The sequence below is a fragment of the Taudactylus pleione genome, unplaced genomic scaffold (assembly GCF_031769625.1).
Source record: "Taudactylus pleione unplaced genomic scaffold, aTauple2 ptg003505l, whole genome shotgun sequence".
NCBI classification, from domain to species: Eukaryota; Metazoa; Chordata; class Amphibia; order Anura; family Myobatrachidae; genus Taudactylus; species Taudactylus pleione.
In genome coordinates this window covers 2,197,655-2,214,982 of record NW_028287850.1, presented here as the reverse complement: position 1 = coordinate 2,214,982, position 17,328 = coordinate 2,197,655, and the positions used below count along the sequence as shown (strand labels likewise).

The window sequence follows — 17,328 nt, the reverse complement described above, 5'->3', positions numbered from 1 at the left end:
CAGCTTCCATAAGACACACAAACATATATATATATACTACTTGTATCCTTTTAAGCCCCTTGGTCACATTGTATCATGTGTCATGTATATATGCAAGTAGCTCCTTTATAAAAGGGTAGTTCTACTTAGGTACAAACAACAGAAAAAAACAATTCAACACACAAACAATGCAAGACCTAAGCATACAATGGGCCTGATTTAGACCCACTCGCGAGCGGCTGTCCGCTCGCAAGTGGGTCGATGTTATGGACTGAGCATGCGCACGACGGAGGGAGCTCCGTCGTGCGCATGCGCCAGACGCGACGAGCGAAGGAAAGTCCTTCGCTCGTTGTGTCCGATCAAAGGGGGCGTGCTGTCAATGTTGATTGACAGCACGCCCCCTTTGGTGGGCGTGCCGGGGGCGTGCCTCCCTGACGGGGGCGTTCCCACGGGAACGCCTCCCGTCAGAAGCCGGCCCACTGACATCACTAGTGATGTCAGTGGGAGTGATTTTGGCTCTGATAGAGCCAAAATCACTACGGAGCTTGCGGTTGAAAACCTCAACCGCAGGCTCCGGCTCGCAAATTCGATGGTCGCGATTGGTCTCGACCATCGCGACCATCACAATGCATGCTCGTATAGCCTGTGGGTGGTGACCCACAGCTATACGAGCGTCCAGGAGGACGCTCCATGAAAATGGAGCCCGGCCCTCATTCAGAGCGTGCGCTCTGCTCAGAGCGTACGGCTCTGAATGAGGGCCAATGACTTTTATACAGACACCCATTCACTTGGTCACACAAAAATATCACATAACAACATTGCAATATTTTTATTATTTTTTTGCTATTTTCTTCTTCTTCTTATTATTATTTTTTTTTGTTATATTATTATTATTTTTTTTGCTATTTTATTATTATTATTTTATTGTTATATTATTATTATTATTATTATTAGTAGTAGTAGTAGTAGTAACAATAAATCAACAGAAACATTTAGCATTAGGGCTAATTAATGTTTTGTTTTTTAATTATGTATTTAAAGCTTAGATTTTTTTTTCCAGGGTATAGAAGACATACATTGTCCCCATTCTACATCCCTGGAACCTCTGCCTCATCACAGCTGAATGATTGGGGCAACCAGGGGTTGTGACATTTCCGTGGGAGGGGGGGGGGGCAAATCGTTCTATAGCGTAGTTTTAGGGAACGCTAACAGTCACCGCCCCTTTCCCGCACCCAAATGACTGCAATCATGCTGTGGCTTAGGGGGCTCTGCGACCGTCTTGGGACTTGAGATATTTGTCTTTTATCCATAAAGGTTGGCGTGGGCTGTGCGTGGATTCTGCATGCAAGGGAATGCAAAGTGTTGTATGTAGAAGTTACCCATATCTGTGGTGTTGATGACCCCAGAGTGGGCTGCACTCATATGCTAAACATACTGGGCCTGATTCAGAGCCGGACGCAAGTGGCTGCTCGTTCGCTCCGAGCGATGTTTGCCCAACTGCGCATGCGTATGGATCGTTATACGCATGCGCGAACCAGTCAGTGCGGCCGAAATTCATGTGCTCGCAAAATAGCGAATGCCTGATAATTTGAGTGACAGAATGTGGCGTATGTGGGTGGTAACAGGGGAAGGTGCTTGAAAACGGGGAGTGGAGATCCGATCGCAGGCGTGCTTAAAGGTCAAAACGGGCGTTTTATGGGTGTGCATAATTAATACAGCAGCGTCATTGACCACGTCACCGGGTTTTTTTTAAGCCAGAACTGCTCGCAAAATTGTGGTAGCAAAAACCAACCACAAGAATAGCGAGCAGCTCATACGCTGGTCGATGTACTCAATCTAATAAATAGCGGACATGACGTAGGATGCCATGGGGCGTAGTTTCCCAAAAAACGACCGCAAGTTTTGTTCGCTCGTTCAGACCTAAAGGCGTGAACAGACCGCAAACAGCGAACGGTTCATTTGAATAGCCACCCCTATTTTCAAGACGAGCGAGCGCTAATTTTGTCCGGCTCTGAATCAGGCCCACTATTTCTTCTGCCAGACAAGATACCCTAAAGATTGGGAAGAGCACATTTCAGTGGCGCTGAGCATTTCTCCTTCCTGCAAATGGGCTGGTCGGAGACTGGAAACAAGGATCTCGACCTATACTGGATCCATACTGCACCTCCAGCACATTATACAGGAAGGTGAGTTCCTAGGTACATTTATACCAAAATAATGAAAAATATTCTAATCTAGGACAATGAATCAGATCATTTTAAAACGTGGGTGGTCGTATACTGGCGCTAGGCTTTGTTATGGGCTAACACATGAATATTTGGTTGAGAGTTATAGTTAAATACCCAGAGAAACATCACTAGAACCTGTGGTCATGGTATTATGGGCCTGATTCAGACCCGCTTGCGAGCGCTGGCAAGCGGGTCGATGTTGCCCAAGTGCGCATGCGCACGACGGAGGCGGCTCCGTCGTGCGCATGCGCGAGACCCGAATAATGATGGCCAAGCCGTCGTTATGGGTCTCGCACCAAAGGGCCAAAAGCACTCCAGGGCTTGCGGCAGCGAGACCCTACCGCAGGGTCTCGTCGCAAGCCCGATGGTCTTGACCATCGTGACCATCATTTTGGCCGCTCGCTATAGCTGTGGGTGGTCACCCACAGCTATGCGAGCAGCCAGGAGGCCGCTCCAAAAAGGAGAAGGGACTGCCCTGATTTACAGCGAGCAATCTGTCAGAGCGTCCGGCTCTGAATCAGGGCCTATGTTTCATCCTGTAATATATGTTAGTAAGGTTACAGTGCTGGTGTAACTGGGACCTGTCAGGTTCCATTATGTGTCACAGCCTCTGGTATATCACAGGAGACCTGTCTACGCTCACCGTCCATGACACTAGCATGAACCATGATAATACGGGGAAACATTGATCATTCTGTGTCTCTGTTATAACGCTGCATATTCTGTTTGTGGATGTTCATTAATAGAGCAAGAGAGGACACGGGAGGAGAATCTGACCCCGAAACCATAATAATGTTAGCAGTAGCTGCTCTAGAGTTGAGGCTGCAGCCAGCGCAGTCCAAAATTCAAATAGAGGAGCCACACCAACTGCCAGTCAGTCCCAGCCGGCGATGTTTGGCAGCATTCTGGGTGGCAGTTGGTGTTGGACTGCGCTGCAGCCCCACCTCTGGAGCCGCCACTGAATTATGTTAGTAAATAAAATAACATACTGATTTCTGTGACTCACCAGATGACCAAGATAAGTAAAAAACATTCTGTACATTTTCCATGTAATAATCAGTTCTGAATATATTGGCTTTTGGCAGGGACCCCAGAGATCAGGGTGCGTATCCAATAATATAAACAACTACATTACCTAATTAATAGTAATAGTTAAATGTGCAACAAAAGTATGCTGGAAATCTGTAGCATGTTCTTTACTATAAGAGATCATCCATTTAATAAAGAGAGTGACCCCGTGTTATTTCCGCCAGTGTGTGGGGGGCTCCCGAGCAGCACCGTATCCATATTGTATGGGTCATGTTTGGGTCATGCTGGGACACGCAGCACTCACCTTGTCAGACGGCTTGAAGGGGTTCCCTTGTCCACTTAGTCCACCGCTTATACTAAATCCGAGGCCGGGGTTCTTCTCTATCCTCACACAGTACTGCATCAGAGAGGCAGGGAACAAGAGTCATAGAAAGTTATAGCATCTTCTACAATAGTATCTTCAGCCATCACATATATTGCTGCACAATCACTAATTGCAGAGCTACAGTACTATCTGATTATGTGATTATGTAATAAAGCTTCTAACACTATTTTAAAGGGAACAACACACAATTTACATTGATAAGAAATTATATTCCTCAATGACTAATACATGACTTACAATTTATTTCCATTAGCTTTCTGCTGCTTTCTGGTGAGGAATAAGCATATAATACACGAGCAGTCTGAATACTTGTATAACACTCAAATGATCGTTATTTACAGTATGTGTAAACTCATGTAATAATAATCAGTACAAGCAGCGAGTCCTGGTGATGTATTTTATAAAACCTCAGTGTTTAATAAAAAAAAAGTGTATATTATAAATAATAATGCACCTGCTACAGTAAAATATATTGATATTAAACTAGCGACCGGCCCCGGCTGCGCACGGGAGTAATTTTGAATCAATTAAGTCAACTCCGCCCACGTTGGGTGTCTGTCATTCAGCTTCATTTATTGTCATGCCAAAGAAGACCCTTACCGGGAATTGGACTCGTTTGAAATTAAAGAATTGTTTTCACACAGTTACCGCAGCTGTAAACAGTGCTACGCATGCTACGCTTTTGTGAATGTAACGGCGCATGCGCAGCACGGATTACAGCTGCGGTAAGTTAGTGTAGGCAGGGAAAAGTATCTATTTTCTGAAAAGCTGTAATCGCAAAAATGACAGCTTTTCGGAATAGATAGTTATGGAGAGGAGGAAGGATGGATTCCTGCGGTAATTAGGTAGAACTCCATGCCAGTGCTAAACCCAATTACCTCCATCAATATTTTAGTGTTGATGAATAGGCCCCTTTGTCCGAGCGACAAGGATAACAATATTTTTTCTTTATGGAGCCCATGGTAAAGACACTGGCCCTGATTCAGAGCCGGGCGCTCTTTCAGAGCGCTCACTCTGAATCAGGGCGGCATTATTATTTTTGTGTGTCGGCCTCCTGGCCACTCGCTAAGCTGTGGGTGACCAGGTGATGGTCGCAATGGTCGCTGCCCTCGCGACTATCGGGCTTGCAACGAGACTCTTGTGGTAGGGTCTCGTCCATCGCAAGCCCCAGGGGTGTGGTGCTTTGTGCCCGTGCCACATGAATAGGATAGGCTACATAGCAGTCTGTGCACAAGACACACAGTGACACTGGTGAGATAGGTGTGGTACCGCCGGCTGGTAAGGGGTGAGGGGGTGTGGTGCTTAGTACCCGAGGTCACTTGAATAGGATAGGCTACATAGCAGTCTGTGCACAGGGCACACAGTGACATTGGTGTGAGTGGTGGGTGAATAGGAGAGATTACGTAGCAGTCTGTACAGGGCACACAGTGACATTGGTGTGAGTGGTGGGTGAATAGGAGAGGTTACATAGCAGTCTGTGCACAGGGCACACAGTGACATTGGTGTGAGTGGTGGGTGAATAGGAGAGATTACGTAGCAGTCTGTACAGGGCACACAGTGACATTGGTGTGAGTGGTGGGTGAATAGGATAGGCTACATAGCAGTCTGTGCACAGGGCACACAGTGACATTGGTGTGAGTGGTGGGTGAATAGGAGAGGTTACATAGCAGTCTGTACACAGGGCACACAGTGACATTGGTGTGAGTGGTGGGTGAATAGGAGAGGTTACATAGCAGTCTGTGCACAGGGTACACAGTGACATTGGTGTGAGTGGTGGGTGAATAGGAAAGGTTACATAGCAGTCTGTGCACAGGGCACACAGTGACATTGGTGTGAGTGGTGGGTGAATAGGAGAGGTTACATAGCAGTCTGTGCACAGGGCACACAGTGACATTGGTGTGAGTGGTGGGTGAATAGGAGAGGTTACATAGCAGTCTGTGCACAGGGCACACAGTGACATTGGTGAGATAGGTTTGGCACCATGTGCACGACCGATAAGGGGTGAGAGGAGAGGGACTTTGGGCCCGCGGTCACTTGAATAGGGTAGGCTACATAGCAGTCTGTGCACAGGGCACACAGTGACATTGATGTGAGTGGTGGGTGAAGACACCTGCTATTACCAGTTTGTATAGCGCTACTGATCAGGTGGGCCACTCCCGCGCCAAGACCCCTATGCAAAGCAATACAACTAGAACACTTCAAATAAAAAAAAACGCTGGCTGAAGTGATTTCATTGTGGGCGGCAGCCGTGGGCAACAGCTAGTTACAGAATAAATCCATTTTGATTCCATGCTGTGTACATCCTGTGATGTACTTTGCATCGGGAAGCTGTCGCCAGAGAAATCTTTTCTCCGGTGTCAGATACCATGGTGACCCCATAATCGGGAGATTCTCCATATGATGGATTGACCCAATAATGTGACATTACGACAAACCGATTTAGTGCTCCAAGGTGGAGCCGTTATAAATGTCTTGTACACCACTAAACAAAGTTACATTTCCACTTGAATATTATTTCAACCAACAAGCTGAGATTTTCAAACAATGGGCCTCATTCAGACCCACTCGCGAGCGGCTGTCCGCTCGCAAGTGGGTCGATGGTGTGCACTGCGCATGCGCACGACGGAGGGAGCTCCGTCGTGCGCATGCGCGAGACGCGACGAGCGAAGGACTTTCCTTCGCTCGGAGTGTCTGATCAAAGAGGGCGTGCTGTCGATGTTGATTGACAGCATGCCCCCTTTGGTGGGCGTGCCGGGTTCGTGCCTGCCAGACGGAGGCGTTCCCAAGGGAACGCCTACCGTCAGAAGCCGGCCCCACTGACATCACTAGTGATGTCAGTGGGAGTGATTTTGGCTCTGATAGAGCCAAAATCACTCCTGGCCCTGCGGTTGAAAAACTCAACCGCAGGCTTCTGCACGCAGTGGCGATGGTCGCGATGGTCAAGTCCATCGCGACCATCATCCTGCACGCTCATATAGGCTGTGGGTGGTGACCCACAGCTATACGAGTGTCCAGGAGGATGCTCCATTTTAATGGAGGTGGGCCCTGATTCAGAGCGAGCGCTCTGGTCAGAGCGTCCGGCTCTGAATCAGGGCCAATATCTGTTCGAAAGAGAAAACGTCCTTATTTGGTAACAACATTTAATGTTTTTATTCTTACAGGGTCAGAACCCTGATGGATCTTTGCACTGGAATAAAATAAAAATAAAAAAAGATATGAAGATATAGATCAACATAAAACTGTCAATTTTATAGCATTTTCTAGAATTTTATCAGTAGGCAATAAAGAACAAATGGCAGCTTTGCTCAATCGCCCGAAACTTAAGTGTGACCAGTTTCCGACCAGTGGCCGCCTGATTTATTGCTTTGATGAAATGTGTGATTATACTGGATAGCTTGCAGCACATGCTGTTGTTATTAAATAAAGATACATCGTAACACGGATTGCCTCGTTAAAGAGGGGATTTGAAGAAAAACAGAAAGGGAGGTGAGAAAAATAATGCTGAATGCGTAGAAGAAAAAATACAAAATTAATGAAGAATTAAACTAAAAAGAATTAAAAAAAAATTGGCTCCAGGAGGACACCCTATATCCGTTTCCACCCAGATTACGGCAGGTCTTAGCGCTGGCCTTTGGCTGTATTCGCAGAGGAACGGATGTTGTACAAACAAACATCAAAAAGTGCCATAGGGAGGTCTTCAAACAACAGTCCACATTTTTTCCACTTTACAAATGAGCGAATCTTTCAAAAGTCGATATGTAACCGATTCGCCGATTCAACTGTGATGTTCGTAGATCGGCGAATCGATTAATCAAGCTACTGGTTAAGACAGCATTTACTACAGGAAGTGCCCGTCCTGCTCTCTCTTACCCCAGCCCGAGTCATGTGTCTGCCTTTTGCAGAGGCCAATGTGGATAGGATCTAGGGAGGGTGTTCTGTAATACGTGTACGCAATATGGGAAGGAAGGTCCCACAACAGCTGTGCACAATATTGACGTCTGTTTTTAATGGTACTTATTAACATTTGCTGTGCTAACTTTACTGATGTACTGCACATGTCTTTATTTATACAACGTATAGCAATATGTTCTTGCAAAGGTATACGACTCCTGCCTTGTATACTCCAGACGAGAGCTATCCAAAAGCTGCTGGTCATGTGGGCCACTCTGATCATACAAAGTACAGATTCATTCATCATTGAGTAATCAGGCATAAAAGCCTGATTACTCGATGATGAATGACTCTGTACTTTGTATGATCAGAGATTCCTTGGCTAAAAATATATATCAAGTGTCTCATTTCCATGGCAGCACTAACCAACTAATACCTTATGGCTCATCATTGTTCCTCATCAATCATCGCTCATCACGCATCATACTTCTCACACACTTTACAGGTGGCGCTGTTGAGTCTAACAAACTATGATATTCCCTCCGATTCTGCGGATTATGAAAAGGTGATAATGACCTAAGACAGACCCTGTGCATCCTAAGCACATCTATGGCTGTGTCATGGTGTATTGTGATTGGCTCCTTTTCATTTGCTTGCCAGTGACTGGTCTGATATACTGGGCGTTGATTTTTTTTTTATATATATATATATATATATATATATATGCCAAATCTCCTCCAAATCAGGGTTGATTTGACTGTGTATTCGGTGATTCAGAATTTATGAAATTTGTACAAAGTTTTGGCTTCAAATGTGGCAAATTTTCTCCTCGCTACTTATGCCTTGCAGACGGGATGCGGTCAGGATACCGGTGGGCACTATCCTGCCCGCCGTTATCCCGACACTCATATCCCGACATGGGACTAAAGATAGGCATTGAAATCCCGACACCTGTCATTAGCCCCACTACTAAATCCCGACACCCAGCATACCGAACGAAGGTAAGCCGGGTGTTTTAGCGTCTAGCCGTAAGGGGGGGAGGAGGTTTAGCTTAGGGACCCCTGGGGGGACTTAGGTTTAGGCATTCCTCCCCGGAGGGTTAGGGTTAGAGTAGGGAAAGGGGGGGGTTAGGGTTAGGCACCACTAGGAGGGGAGGGTTAGGCCGCCCCCCCTGGAGGGTTAGGTTTAGGGTGCTGGAGGGAGGGTTAGGTTTAGGCACTAACGGGGGGAGGTTAGGGTTAGGCACCACTAAGGGAGGGTTGGGGTAGGGAGAGGGGAGGGTTAGGGTTAGAGTAGGGAAAGGGGGGGGTTAGGCACCACTAAGAGGGGAGGGTTAGGGTTAGGCACCCCCCCTGGAGGGTTAGGTTTAGGGTGCTGGAGGGAGGGTTAGGTTTAGACACTAACGGGGGGAGGTTAGGGTTAGGCACCACTAAGGGAGGGTTGGGGTAGGGAGAGGGGAGGGTTAGAGTACTTACCTGCTGCAGTCGGGATTTCGGCCTGTCGGGCTGTCGCTGTCAGTATTTGCCGCCTGCATTACATACTGATTCCCTTGCAGACTGTTCTATACATTGTCATATACTTTAGTATTTGTTATACACCTTACATAGATGGCAGTTTGACAGTGGTGCAGTTACCCCCATGAAGTTAAGTTCACTACTCTTGTTTGCGTTACCCAGGGGGAGATGTATCAAACCTTGGTGAGAGATAAAGTGGAGAAGTTGCCCATGGCCACTAATCAGCTTCTAACTGTCATTTTTAAAAACTGTGCTTGATAAATGACAGTTAGTAGCTGATTGGCGGCTATGGGCAACTTCTCTCTCCAAGTCTTGACACACCTCCCCTCCTGTCCGTTGAAGGTGTCCTGCAATGTCAGCTGTGAGAATCTTTCGTACCTGCTCCGGGTATCCGTCCATACTCCTCTGCCCTTTTGTTTGTATCAAGCAGCGTCCAGACTGAGGGCCTCTCTGTGCAGACGGGATCTGGATGGGCAGCGGAGACTGGTACTGTTGTATCGTCACCTTGTTCATCCCCCCGTCGTAGTGCGGCTGCTCCCTGGATCTGTGCTGCAGGCTCTGCGATCCCATTAACGTCTGGATATGGCTACCTGCCTGTGGGTAATGTAACCCGTTAGGCAAAGCTTCAGGAAGCTGAAAAGAAGCAATCATTACAGAACATCTCATACTTTCCACTAGAAGAGGACCTTTCGTGTCTGACGCCTGACCGCCATCTTCCCCCTGCCGATATGCACAAACTTTGCCAAATTTCCACTGGTAACTAGAATTACAGTGACTGCGATACTGTCTGACGGCACATGAAATCATACAAGAGAACGAGGATTCTGCTCCCCAACATTAATAGGGTGTAATAATGAGGTTTAGGGGTATATTTACTAAAGTGAGAGTTTTTAGAAGTGGAGATGTTGCCCATAGCAACCAATCATATTCAACTTATCATTTAGCTAGAAATTCCTAGAAGATAATAGCTAGAATCTTATTGGTTGCTATGGGCAACATCTCTACTTCTAAAAACTCGCACTTTAGTAAATATACCCCTTACAGTCAACTTATTACAACACCGGGCCCAATGTGTGCAACAAGGATAATACAAATCAGCGTTCCATGGTGTTGGATTACAATATAACTCTAGACCTCAGGGGACGGCAGCAGCCTGATTTAAGCCCATAGCGTTTTCCTCCCAGCAGGACTCTTAAGCTCTTTTCTATGACATGGTGATTAATGTGATATGCTGTACGGTATTTTGTACTTATTACTGCATATGTTCTATTTGCATTGGATTGTTATTTAGGGCCGTATTCAATTTGAGGCAAAAAATCCCGGACTTTTTGTCTGCAGGACTTTCCGCCTATATCGCGTGTTTTTGGAGAAAACACTTTCCGAGCGTGCCCGCTTTTCGCCCTATTCAATTTCAAAGGACGCGAAAACGGCACCCGGCGAAACTGAAACAGGCGAAAAGTCCTGTCAGATTTGGGGAAATCAGCCTGATACCCCCCCAAAAGATGCACTGACATGGGGGATCACTATGGTTACCATCGAATAGGCCTGCTGAAGGTATTTGGGGTACTTAAATGTTCTCAATAGATTTTAATTAGCGTGTTTGCATAAGTGGTGAAGAAGAGCATTTAGCTAGTCCCAGCAAATTTGGGGTATCTGAAAATGGGGGGTAGCATATTTAAAAGTTGCTAAAGTGAAGTTTTGAAAAACTTGAAAAATCCACCTTTCGCAAGCACCTGCAATCAAAAAAACACCTGGGGTATACTTGGGGACTCCCCTTGAGTCTATTTCGCTAGATTTTAACTTTGTCCCCCAACTTTGTTTTTTTTTTTGCCCCCAAAATGAAAATACTTTTTTGGGGTGTTCTTAAGTGTTTTTTTTTTTTTTAATTTTGACGCAGTTTACCTTTGGGGGACTGTCTTAATGCTGCACGGGGGTTCCTGCAACATTGCACCTCCAAACCCCAATTCTGCACATTTTTCCGCCTGCTATTCATAGGCGAAACTTTTCTACCGGGTCCATTGCATTGACTTTCCGCCTAGGCAAAAAAGTCTTTTATATTGTAAATTCGGCAAAAAGTTTCCACCTGGCGAAATTACGGCACCCGTGATACTTTTTAGGCGAAATTGACTTTTCGACCTCAAATTGAATACGGTCCTTAGTATAATTTCTATAGTGTCACCTGCACACAGTGGCAATAGCCGTTTTGCAGGCTGAACCAATAGCCATGAGAATGCAATCTGTTGCTAGGCAGTAGTGACATCACTGAGGCAATACTGTATGTGAGCTGAACATTCTGCCATTCAATTCAAAGACCTAGTGACAACATTCGGGAGGAGTGGCCAATGCAACACTCGAGAGCTATGCATGAAAAAGTGAGCTCTTACACATTTCAGTAACATATTATAACGTGTAGGTGTCATAACTGAGCGTAAAACTAAATAACTACATAAATGCTTCCACTTATGTTTATAGGACACACTAAGGCACAGGCTGTGTTTGAGGTTTCTAGTTTGAATCAGTGCTCATCAAATACCTTCTTAGCGACAGTTTCCGGCGGGACGTCTCTTCGGCCCAGTGGGTAAGGGTTCCACTGACTGATGGATATATCTTCCTGCCCGTTATCCATGATGTTGCTCTGCTGCGATGGTGTCTAAAGTTTTGACAGAAACAAAGAGCGATCAGTCCCCTCTATGCAACAAGGATGTTTACTCAGCCAATCAGAAGCCAGGCACCAAAGATCGGGACCAATCAGAAGCCAGGCACCAAAGCTTGGGATACTGTGCTCAAAATTCTGTAATTTATACTCAGCCTTGAGATTCATTTACTCAGGGAGGGAACATTTTATCTACACTCTGACCAGGACTTTTGGCAAGTTAAAGGTACATACACACAGGACGACCATCAGCGATAACGATATCGCTGAATGATCGATATAGATCATCCAGCACACCACCAACCCACCAACGATGGCCAGCAACCCACGATCCCTATAGTAACCTGGTTGATATCAACCAGGTTAGCCTGCATGCACGGTCGATGGACGATACCTTTATCTTCCATACTTGCCCCTGCGCATCGCAGGTCGTTGGTGGGTTGGAGGCACCGAAAAAAAATGCACGGTATGAACGATAACGATATGATCAATATCATTATCGTTCATATCGTGCATTTTAATCGTACCGTGTGTATGCACCACTAGTTTTTGCATAGTTTGTTTTTAGCTTTTAAGTTGCCTAATTATCATTGAGTGTGCTGCTCATATTTGTTTTCAGAGACTAGGCTATCAACTAAGTGGTCAAGTCGGGATTATCATATTTCACAAAAAGATCTCTGAAATTGCATCAGTGTAGAGCAGTGGTTCTCAAACTCGGCCCTCAGGACCCCACACAGGTCACGTTTTCCAGGTCACCCAGCAGGTGCACAGGTGTAGTCATTACTCACTGACACATTTTAAAAGAGCAACAGGTGGATCTAATTATCTCACTTGTGATTGTGTGAGGAGACCTGTAAAACATGCAATATTTGGGGTCCTGAGGGCCGAGTTTGAGAACCTGTGGTGTAGATTATTAATGTGTCAGACATACAGTGGTATGTCGCCCGAGTCTATGCAAATGCCGCTACTCCTTCCCTTGTGTACATCCATGAGACCAAACTGATTTAGTGGTGGAGGCTGTCGTGTCTGCCGAAACCTCTGTTGCCGCAGTCGTGGCAAATGCAAATCAGCCTTAACATTGTGTAATAGCCTGCAGCTGAATGTGCAAAGACTGAGACGCCCAACTGCAGCGTCTCCGCACGTTGTAACTCATGCCGCCATCGGCACTTGCTCTAGCCCTACGGCAGGTACAGTCCCCTAAATCTAGCCATGGCCTCCAATTCCTGCGGCTGTGCATCCGTGAACGCAGCTGCTTGCACTGACACTATTGCGACTATAACACGTCCACTAAACATTTCATTTTTGGGTGCACTACTAGCCAGGGGTGTTGAGAGCTGTGCCAAGCCCGGGGAAAGTGGGCGTGGTCTAATCGCAGGAGGCGTGGTCACATTCCTTAGGCGAATAAATGTAAAAAAATCATTTTTGAGTGGTGCAGCGCGATCAGTGTCATCGCTCTCCCCACAGGCATAGGAGACTGCTGCGGCCTCTGCTGGGCTGCAGGAACGCCCATCACTTTTCTGCCACATTTTTTATGCCATCTGACCCGATCGTGACACCGCCTTTGTGCCTACGCTCTGTTTGATGCATGCGCCGTAGGGGGTTTCAGCAATATTTTCCGCTCATGGGCAGTGGCCAGAAATCGATCCGCTACGTGAACATCGTCTCAGAATAAGGGTCCTTTGTAGCTGGTTATCAAATGCTGCCGAAATTTTAAATAACTTACCACACACAGGGCGGGATGTACTAAGCATCACATCCGCGATGTGGTACATCCCGCCCGTCTTCGGGTACATACCGCGGTATGTACCTAGAATATCGATACCGATAAGAGCTGTCCTTTGCATTTAACACCCAGAAGTAACTTTGGCGTCCTTCTGTGCAGAAGAATGCAGGCCATGGGGGGGGGGAGGGGGTGATGGGAGGGATCTGATCGGGTTCCCTCCTAAGGGGGAGTGTCCAGATAAGAAGATGGCGTTACCCATCAGGATGAAGCACCGGAATGCATCGCATTTTCCCCTTTAGTACTTCCCGCCCTCAAAAAAGTATTCTAATCCAATTTTTTGGCCAAATTCTTTCGAAGATAAATATGACTCAATGTCAATGTTTAGAGAAGAGCTTTGATTACTAAATTAAAACTTTGGGGTCTATGTACTAATAATCGCAGTACTGCAGCGATTATTATGTACCTAACTCGCGAGGGATATTTTCATTTTTAATAAAAATGTCCCTGCTATGTACTACGGAGAACTCTCAGGGACAGCGCTTGTGGTAACTGCTGTCCCCGCTATTTATATCCTCGGCATTTAGGAGAAGTCTTTTACAGAAGGGAAAGACTTTCCCGGGGGAAGCTGGCACTGCGCATGCGCACAGCGTCAGCCTCTGGAACTGGCCGGAGGCTGAGGGAGGAGAGATCAAAAAATCTCTCTCCTGCTCCTGGAGCCCCCCATAGTCTTACAGTAGTTTACATCATCTGAAGATGGCGTAAACTACCGGGGCTAAACTCTGAAAAGCTTTGCTTTTTTGGCATTTAGTACATAGGGGTCAGATTGTAGTCCCCATTGATAATAATGGGGACTGCACTCTGAAGTACTTCAGATTCTGTTACATCTCCTGCATTGTGCCATTAGTACATAGGATCGATACATAAAATTATGCAGGAACTGCAGTTTCTGCATCATTTTATGTAAAAAAAAAAAACGGCTTGATACATAGGCCCTCATTCAGAGCCACTCGCTAGCGGCAGTACGCTCGTTCCGAGCGATGTTCGCACATCTGCGCATGCGTACGGTTTTTAGTACGCATGCGCGAACCAGTCAGTGCGGCTGAAAATCGTTTGTACGCTATATAGCGAATGCCTGCTATTTTGAGTGACAGAATGAGGCGTATGTGGGTGGTAACAGGGGAAGGTGCTTGAAAACGGGGGTGTGGAGATCCGAACGCAGGCGTGTCTAAAGGTCAAAACGGGCGTTTTAAGGGAGTGCATAATTAATACAGCAGCGTCATTGACCACGTCATTTGGTTTTTTTTAACTCAGAACTGCTCGCAAAATAGCGGTTGAAAACACCAACCACAAGAATAGCGAGCAGTTCATACGGTGTACGATGTACTCGATTAATCTAATACATAGCGGACATGACGTATGGTGCGTTCGGCCAGGGGGCGTTTTTATCAAATAAACGAGCGTATGTTTTGCTCGCTCGTTCAGACTTAGAGGTGTGAACAGACCGCAATTTGCGAACGGATCATTTGAATAGCCACCCCTTGTTTTTGAACGAACGACCGCAAATAGCGAACGGCTCTGAATCAGGCCCATAGCTCCTTAATTATGTATCAGAATAACTAAGGAGAGTTTCCCATAAAATGATTAGTTAAGAAACTATCCTTCTGAATTCAGGGTCCTATTATCATTCTTTTCTTACAATTATTAAAATGAATCCCTTCCCGACCTGCAGCGTCACTGGAGATGATTCATAAGCCGGTGACAGAACACAGAGTTATTTACACCCTCACACTTCCTAAGACTTCGTTATTCTCGTAAGGTCACTTTTTTTCTTCTTATTTCCTCGGTTTATTTGCTAATAACTCTTCCGCCCACACGTCAGCTAAAATATTCTGTGCTCCGGATTAGCCTTCTCCCTCGCTGCGATGCCTACACGGCGCCAAACCATGCCTCTGCTAAGGCTTTCTGCCGTTGCAGCGAACGGGGAAGATCGGCATTTGTAGGGTCAGAGTACAAGACCTTAAATAATGTATTTATTTATTAGGACCACAGGCTCATTTCATTCACGTGCAAGTGACAAAGCACAGTAGGAATAATCGTGCAAACCATGGAGTGGTTGTGATGAGCCTAAACTACGACCCATAGACACAAGCTCAGAAAGAACCCTTTACATTATGAACAGACTGAAATGATTATCTGCTGATTCATCTGTTACTCAATCACGAATGACAGCCCAGCAGCCCCAGCTTCTCTCCACCTTCGCACGTTTATTAAACACTGAAATCCTCCTGGAGACTGCTGTGACTATCCTGCACTTATCCTAATATGACCTCATCATCTACTACAAGGTTTATTGTAGATTAAGGGGTTGGGTACAGAATGTCGGCGCTCAAGATCCTGGAGGTCAGAATCCCGACGCAGGCATACCGATAGGGTTAGGAAACGGACATCTGTATGTAAGTATCCTAACCTTACCCCTAAACCTAACACTCCCAGCAGCCTAAATCTAACCATTCACCCCTAGTACCTAAACCTAACCCTCACCACCATAGTGCCTAAACCTAACCCTCACACCCCTAGTGCCTAAACCTAACCATCACCTCCCTAGTGCCTAAACCTAACCCTCACCCCCCTAGTGCCTAAACCTAACCCTCACCCCCCTAGTGCCTAAACCAAACCCTCACCCCCCTAGTACATAAACCTAATCCTCGCCCCCCTAATGCCTAAACCTAACCCTCACCCGCCTAGTGCCTAAACCTAACCCGGCCTTACCCCCCCTAGTGCCTAAACCTAACCCTCACCCCCCTAGTGCCTAAACCTAACCCTCACCCCCTAATGCCTAAACCTAACCCTCACCCCCCTAGTGCCTAAACCTAACCCTCACCCCCCTAGTGCCTAAACCTAACCCTTGCCCCCCTAGTGCCTAAACCTAACCCTCACCCCCTAATGCCTAAACCTAACCCTCACCCGCCTAGTGCCTAAACCTAACCCTCACCCCCTAATGCCTAAACCTAACCCTCGCCCCCCTAGTGCCTAAACCTAACCCTCACCCCCCTAGTGCCTAAACCTAACCCTTGCCCCCCTAGTGCCTAAACCTAACCCTCACCCCCTAGTGCCTAAACCTAACCCTCACCCCCCTAGTGCCTAAACCTAACGACCCCTAGTGCCTAAACCTAACCCTTGCCCCCCTAGTGCCTAAACCTAACCCTCACCCCCTAATGCCTAAACCTAACCCTCACCCCCCTAGTGCCTAAACCTAACAACCCCTAGAGCCTAAACCTAACCCTCACCCCCCTAGTACCTAAACCTAACCCTCACCTCCTAATGCCTAAACCTAACCCTCACCCACCTAGTGCCTAAACCTAATAACCCCTAGTGCCTAAACCTAACCCTCACCCCCCTAGTGCCTAAACCTAATAACCCCTAGTGCCTAAACCTAACCCTCGCCCCCCTAGTGCCTAAACCTAACCCTCACCTCCTAATGCCTAAACCTAACCCTCACCTCCTAATGCCTAAACCTAACCCTCACCCACCTAGTGCCTAAACCTAATAACCCCTAGTGCCTAAACCTAACCCTCGCCCCCCTAGTGCCTAAACCTAACCCTCATCTCCTAATGCCTAAACCTAACCCTCACCCCCTAGTGCCTAAACTAACCCTCACCCCCCTAGTGCCTAAACCTAACCCTCACCCCCCTAGTACATAAACCTAACCCTCACCACCCTAGTGCCTAAACCTAACCCTCACCACCCTGGTGCCTAACCTAACCCTCACCCCCCTAGTGCCTAAACAGCCTCTTATGCCTGCAGCCTAAACTTAACCCTCTCCCCCTAGTGCCTAACTCTAAACCCTTAACCCTCCCCCTAACCCCACTACTTACCATCGCTATGCCGTTGCCGGGATTCTGACCAAGGGGATTTAAACTACACCC

General features: G+C 46.8%; 1 protein-coding gene across 1 annotated transcript in view; it reads right to left on the bottom strand.

Moving 5' to 3' along the window:
* Nucleotides 1–17,328, bottom strand: part of LRRC7 (leucine rich repeat containing 7) — a 419,637-nt gene that overhangs the window by 27,020 nt on the left and 375,289 nt on the right. The window contains exons 21-23 of the mRNA XM_088466556.1: nucleotides 11,560–11,676; nucleotides 9,405–9,620; nucleotides 3,541–3,633 (exon numbers count right to left, since the gene is read on the bottom strand). Coding sequence (XP_088322682.1) covers nucleotides 3,541–3,633; nucleotides 9,405–9,620; nucleotides 11,560–11,676 — 426 coding nt within the window. The remainder of the gene's footprint in view (nucleotides 1–3,540; nucleotides 3,634–9,404; nucleotides 9,621–11,559; nucleotides 11,677–17,328) is intronic.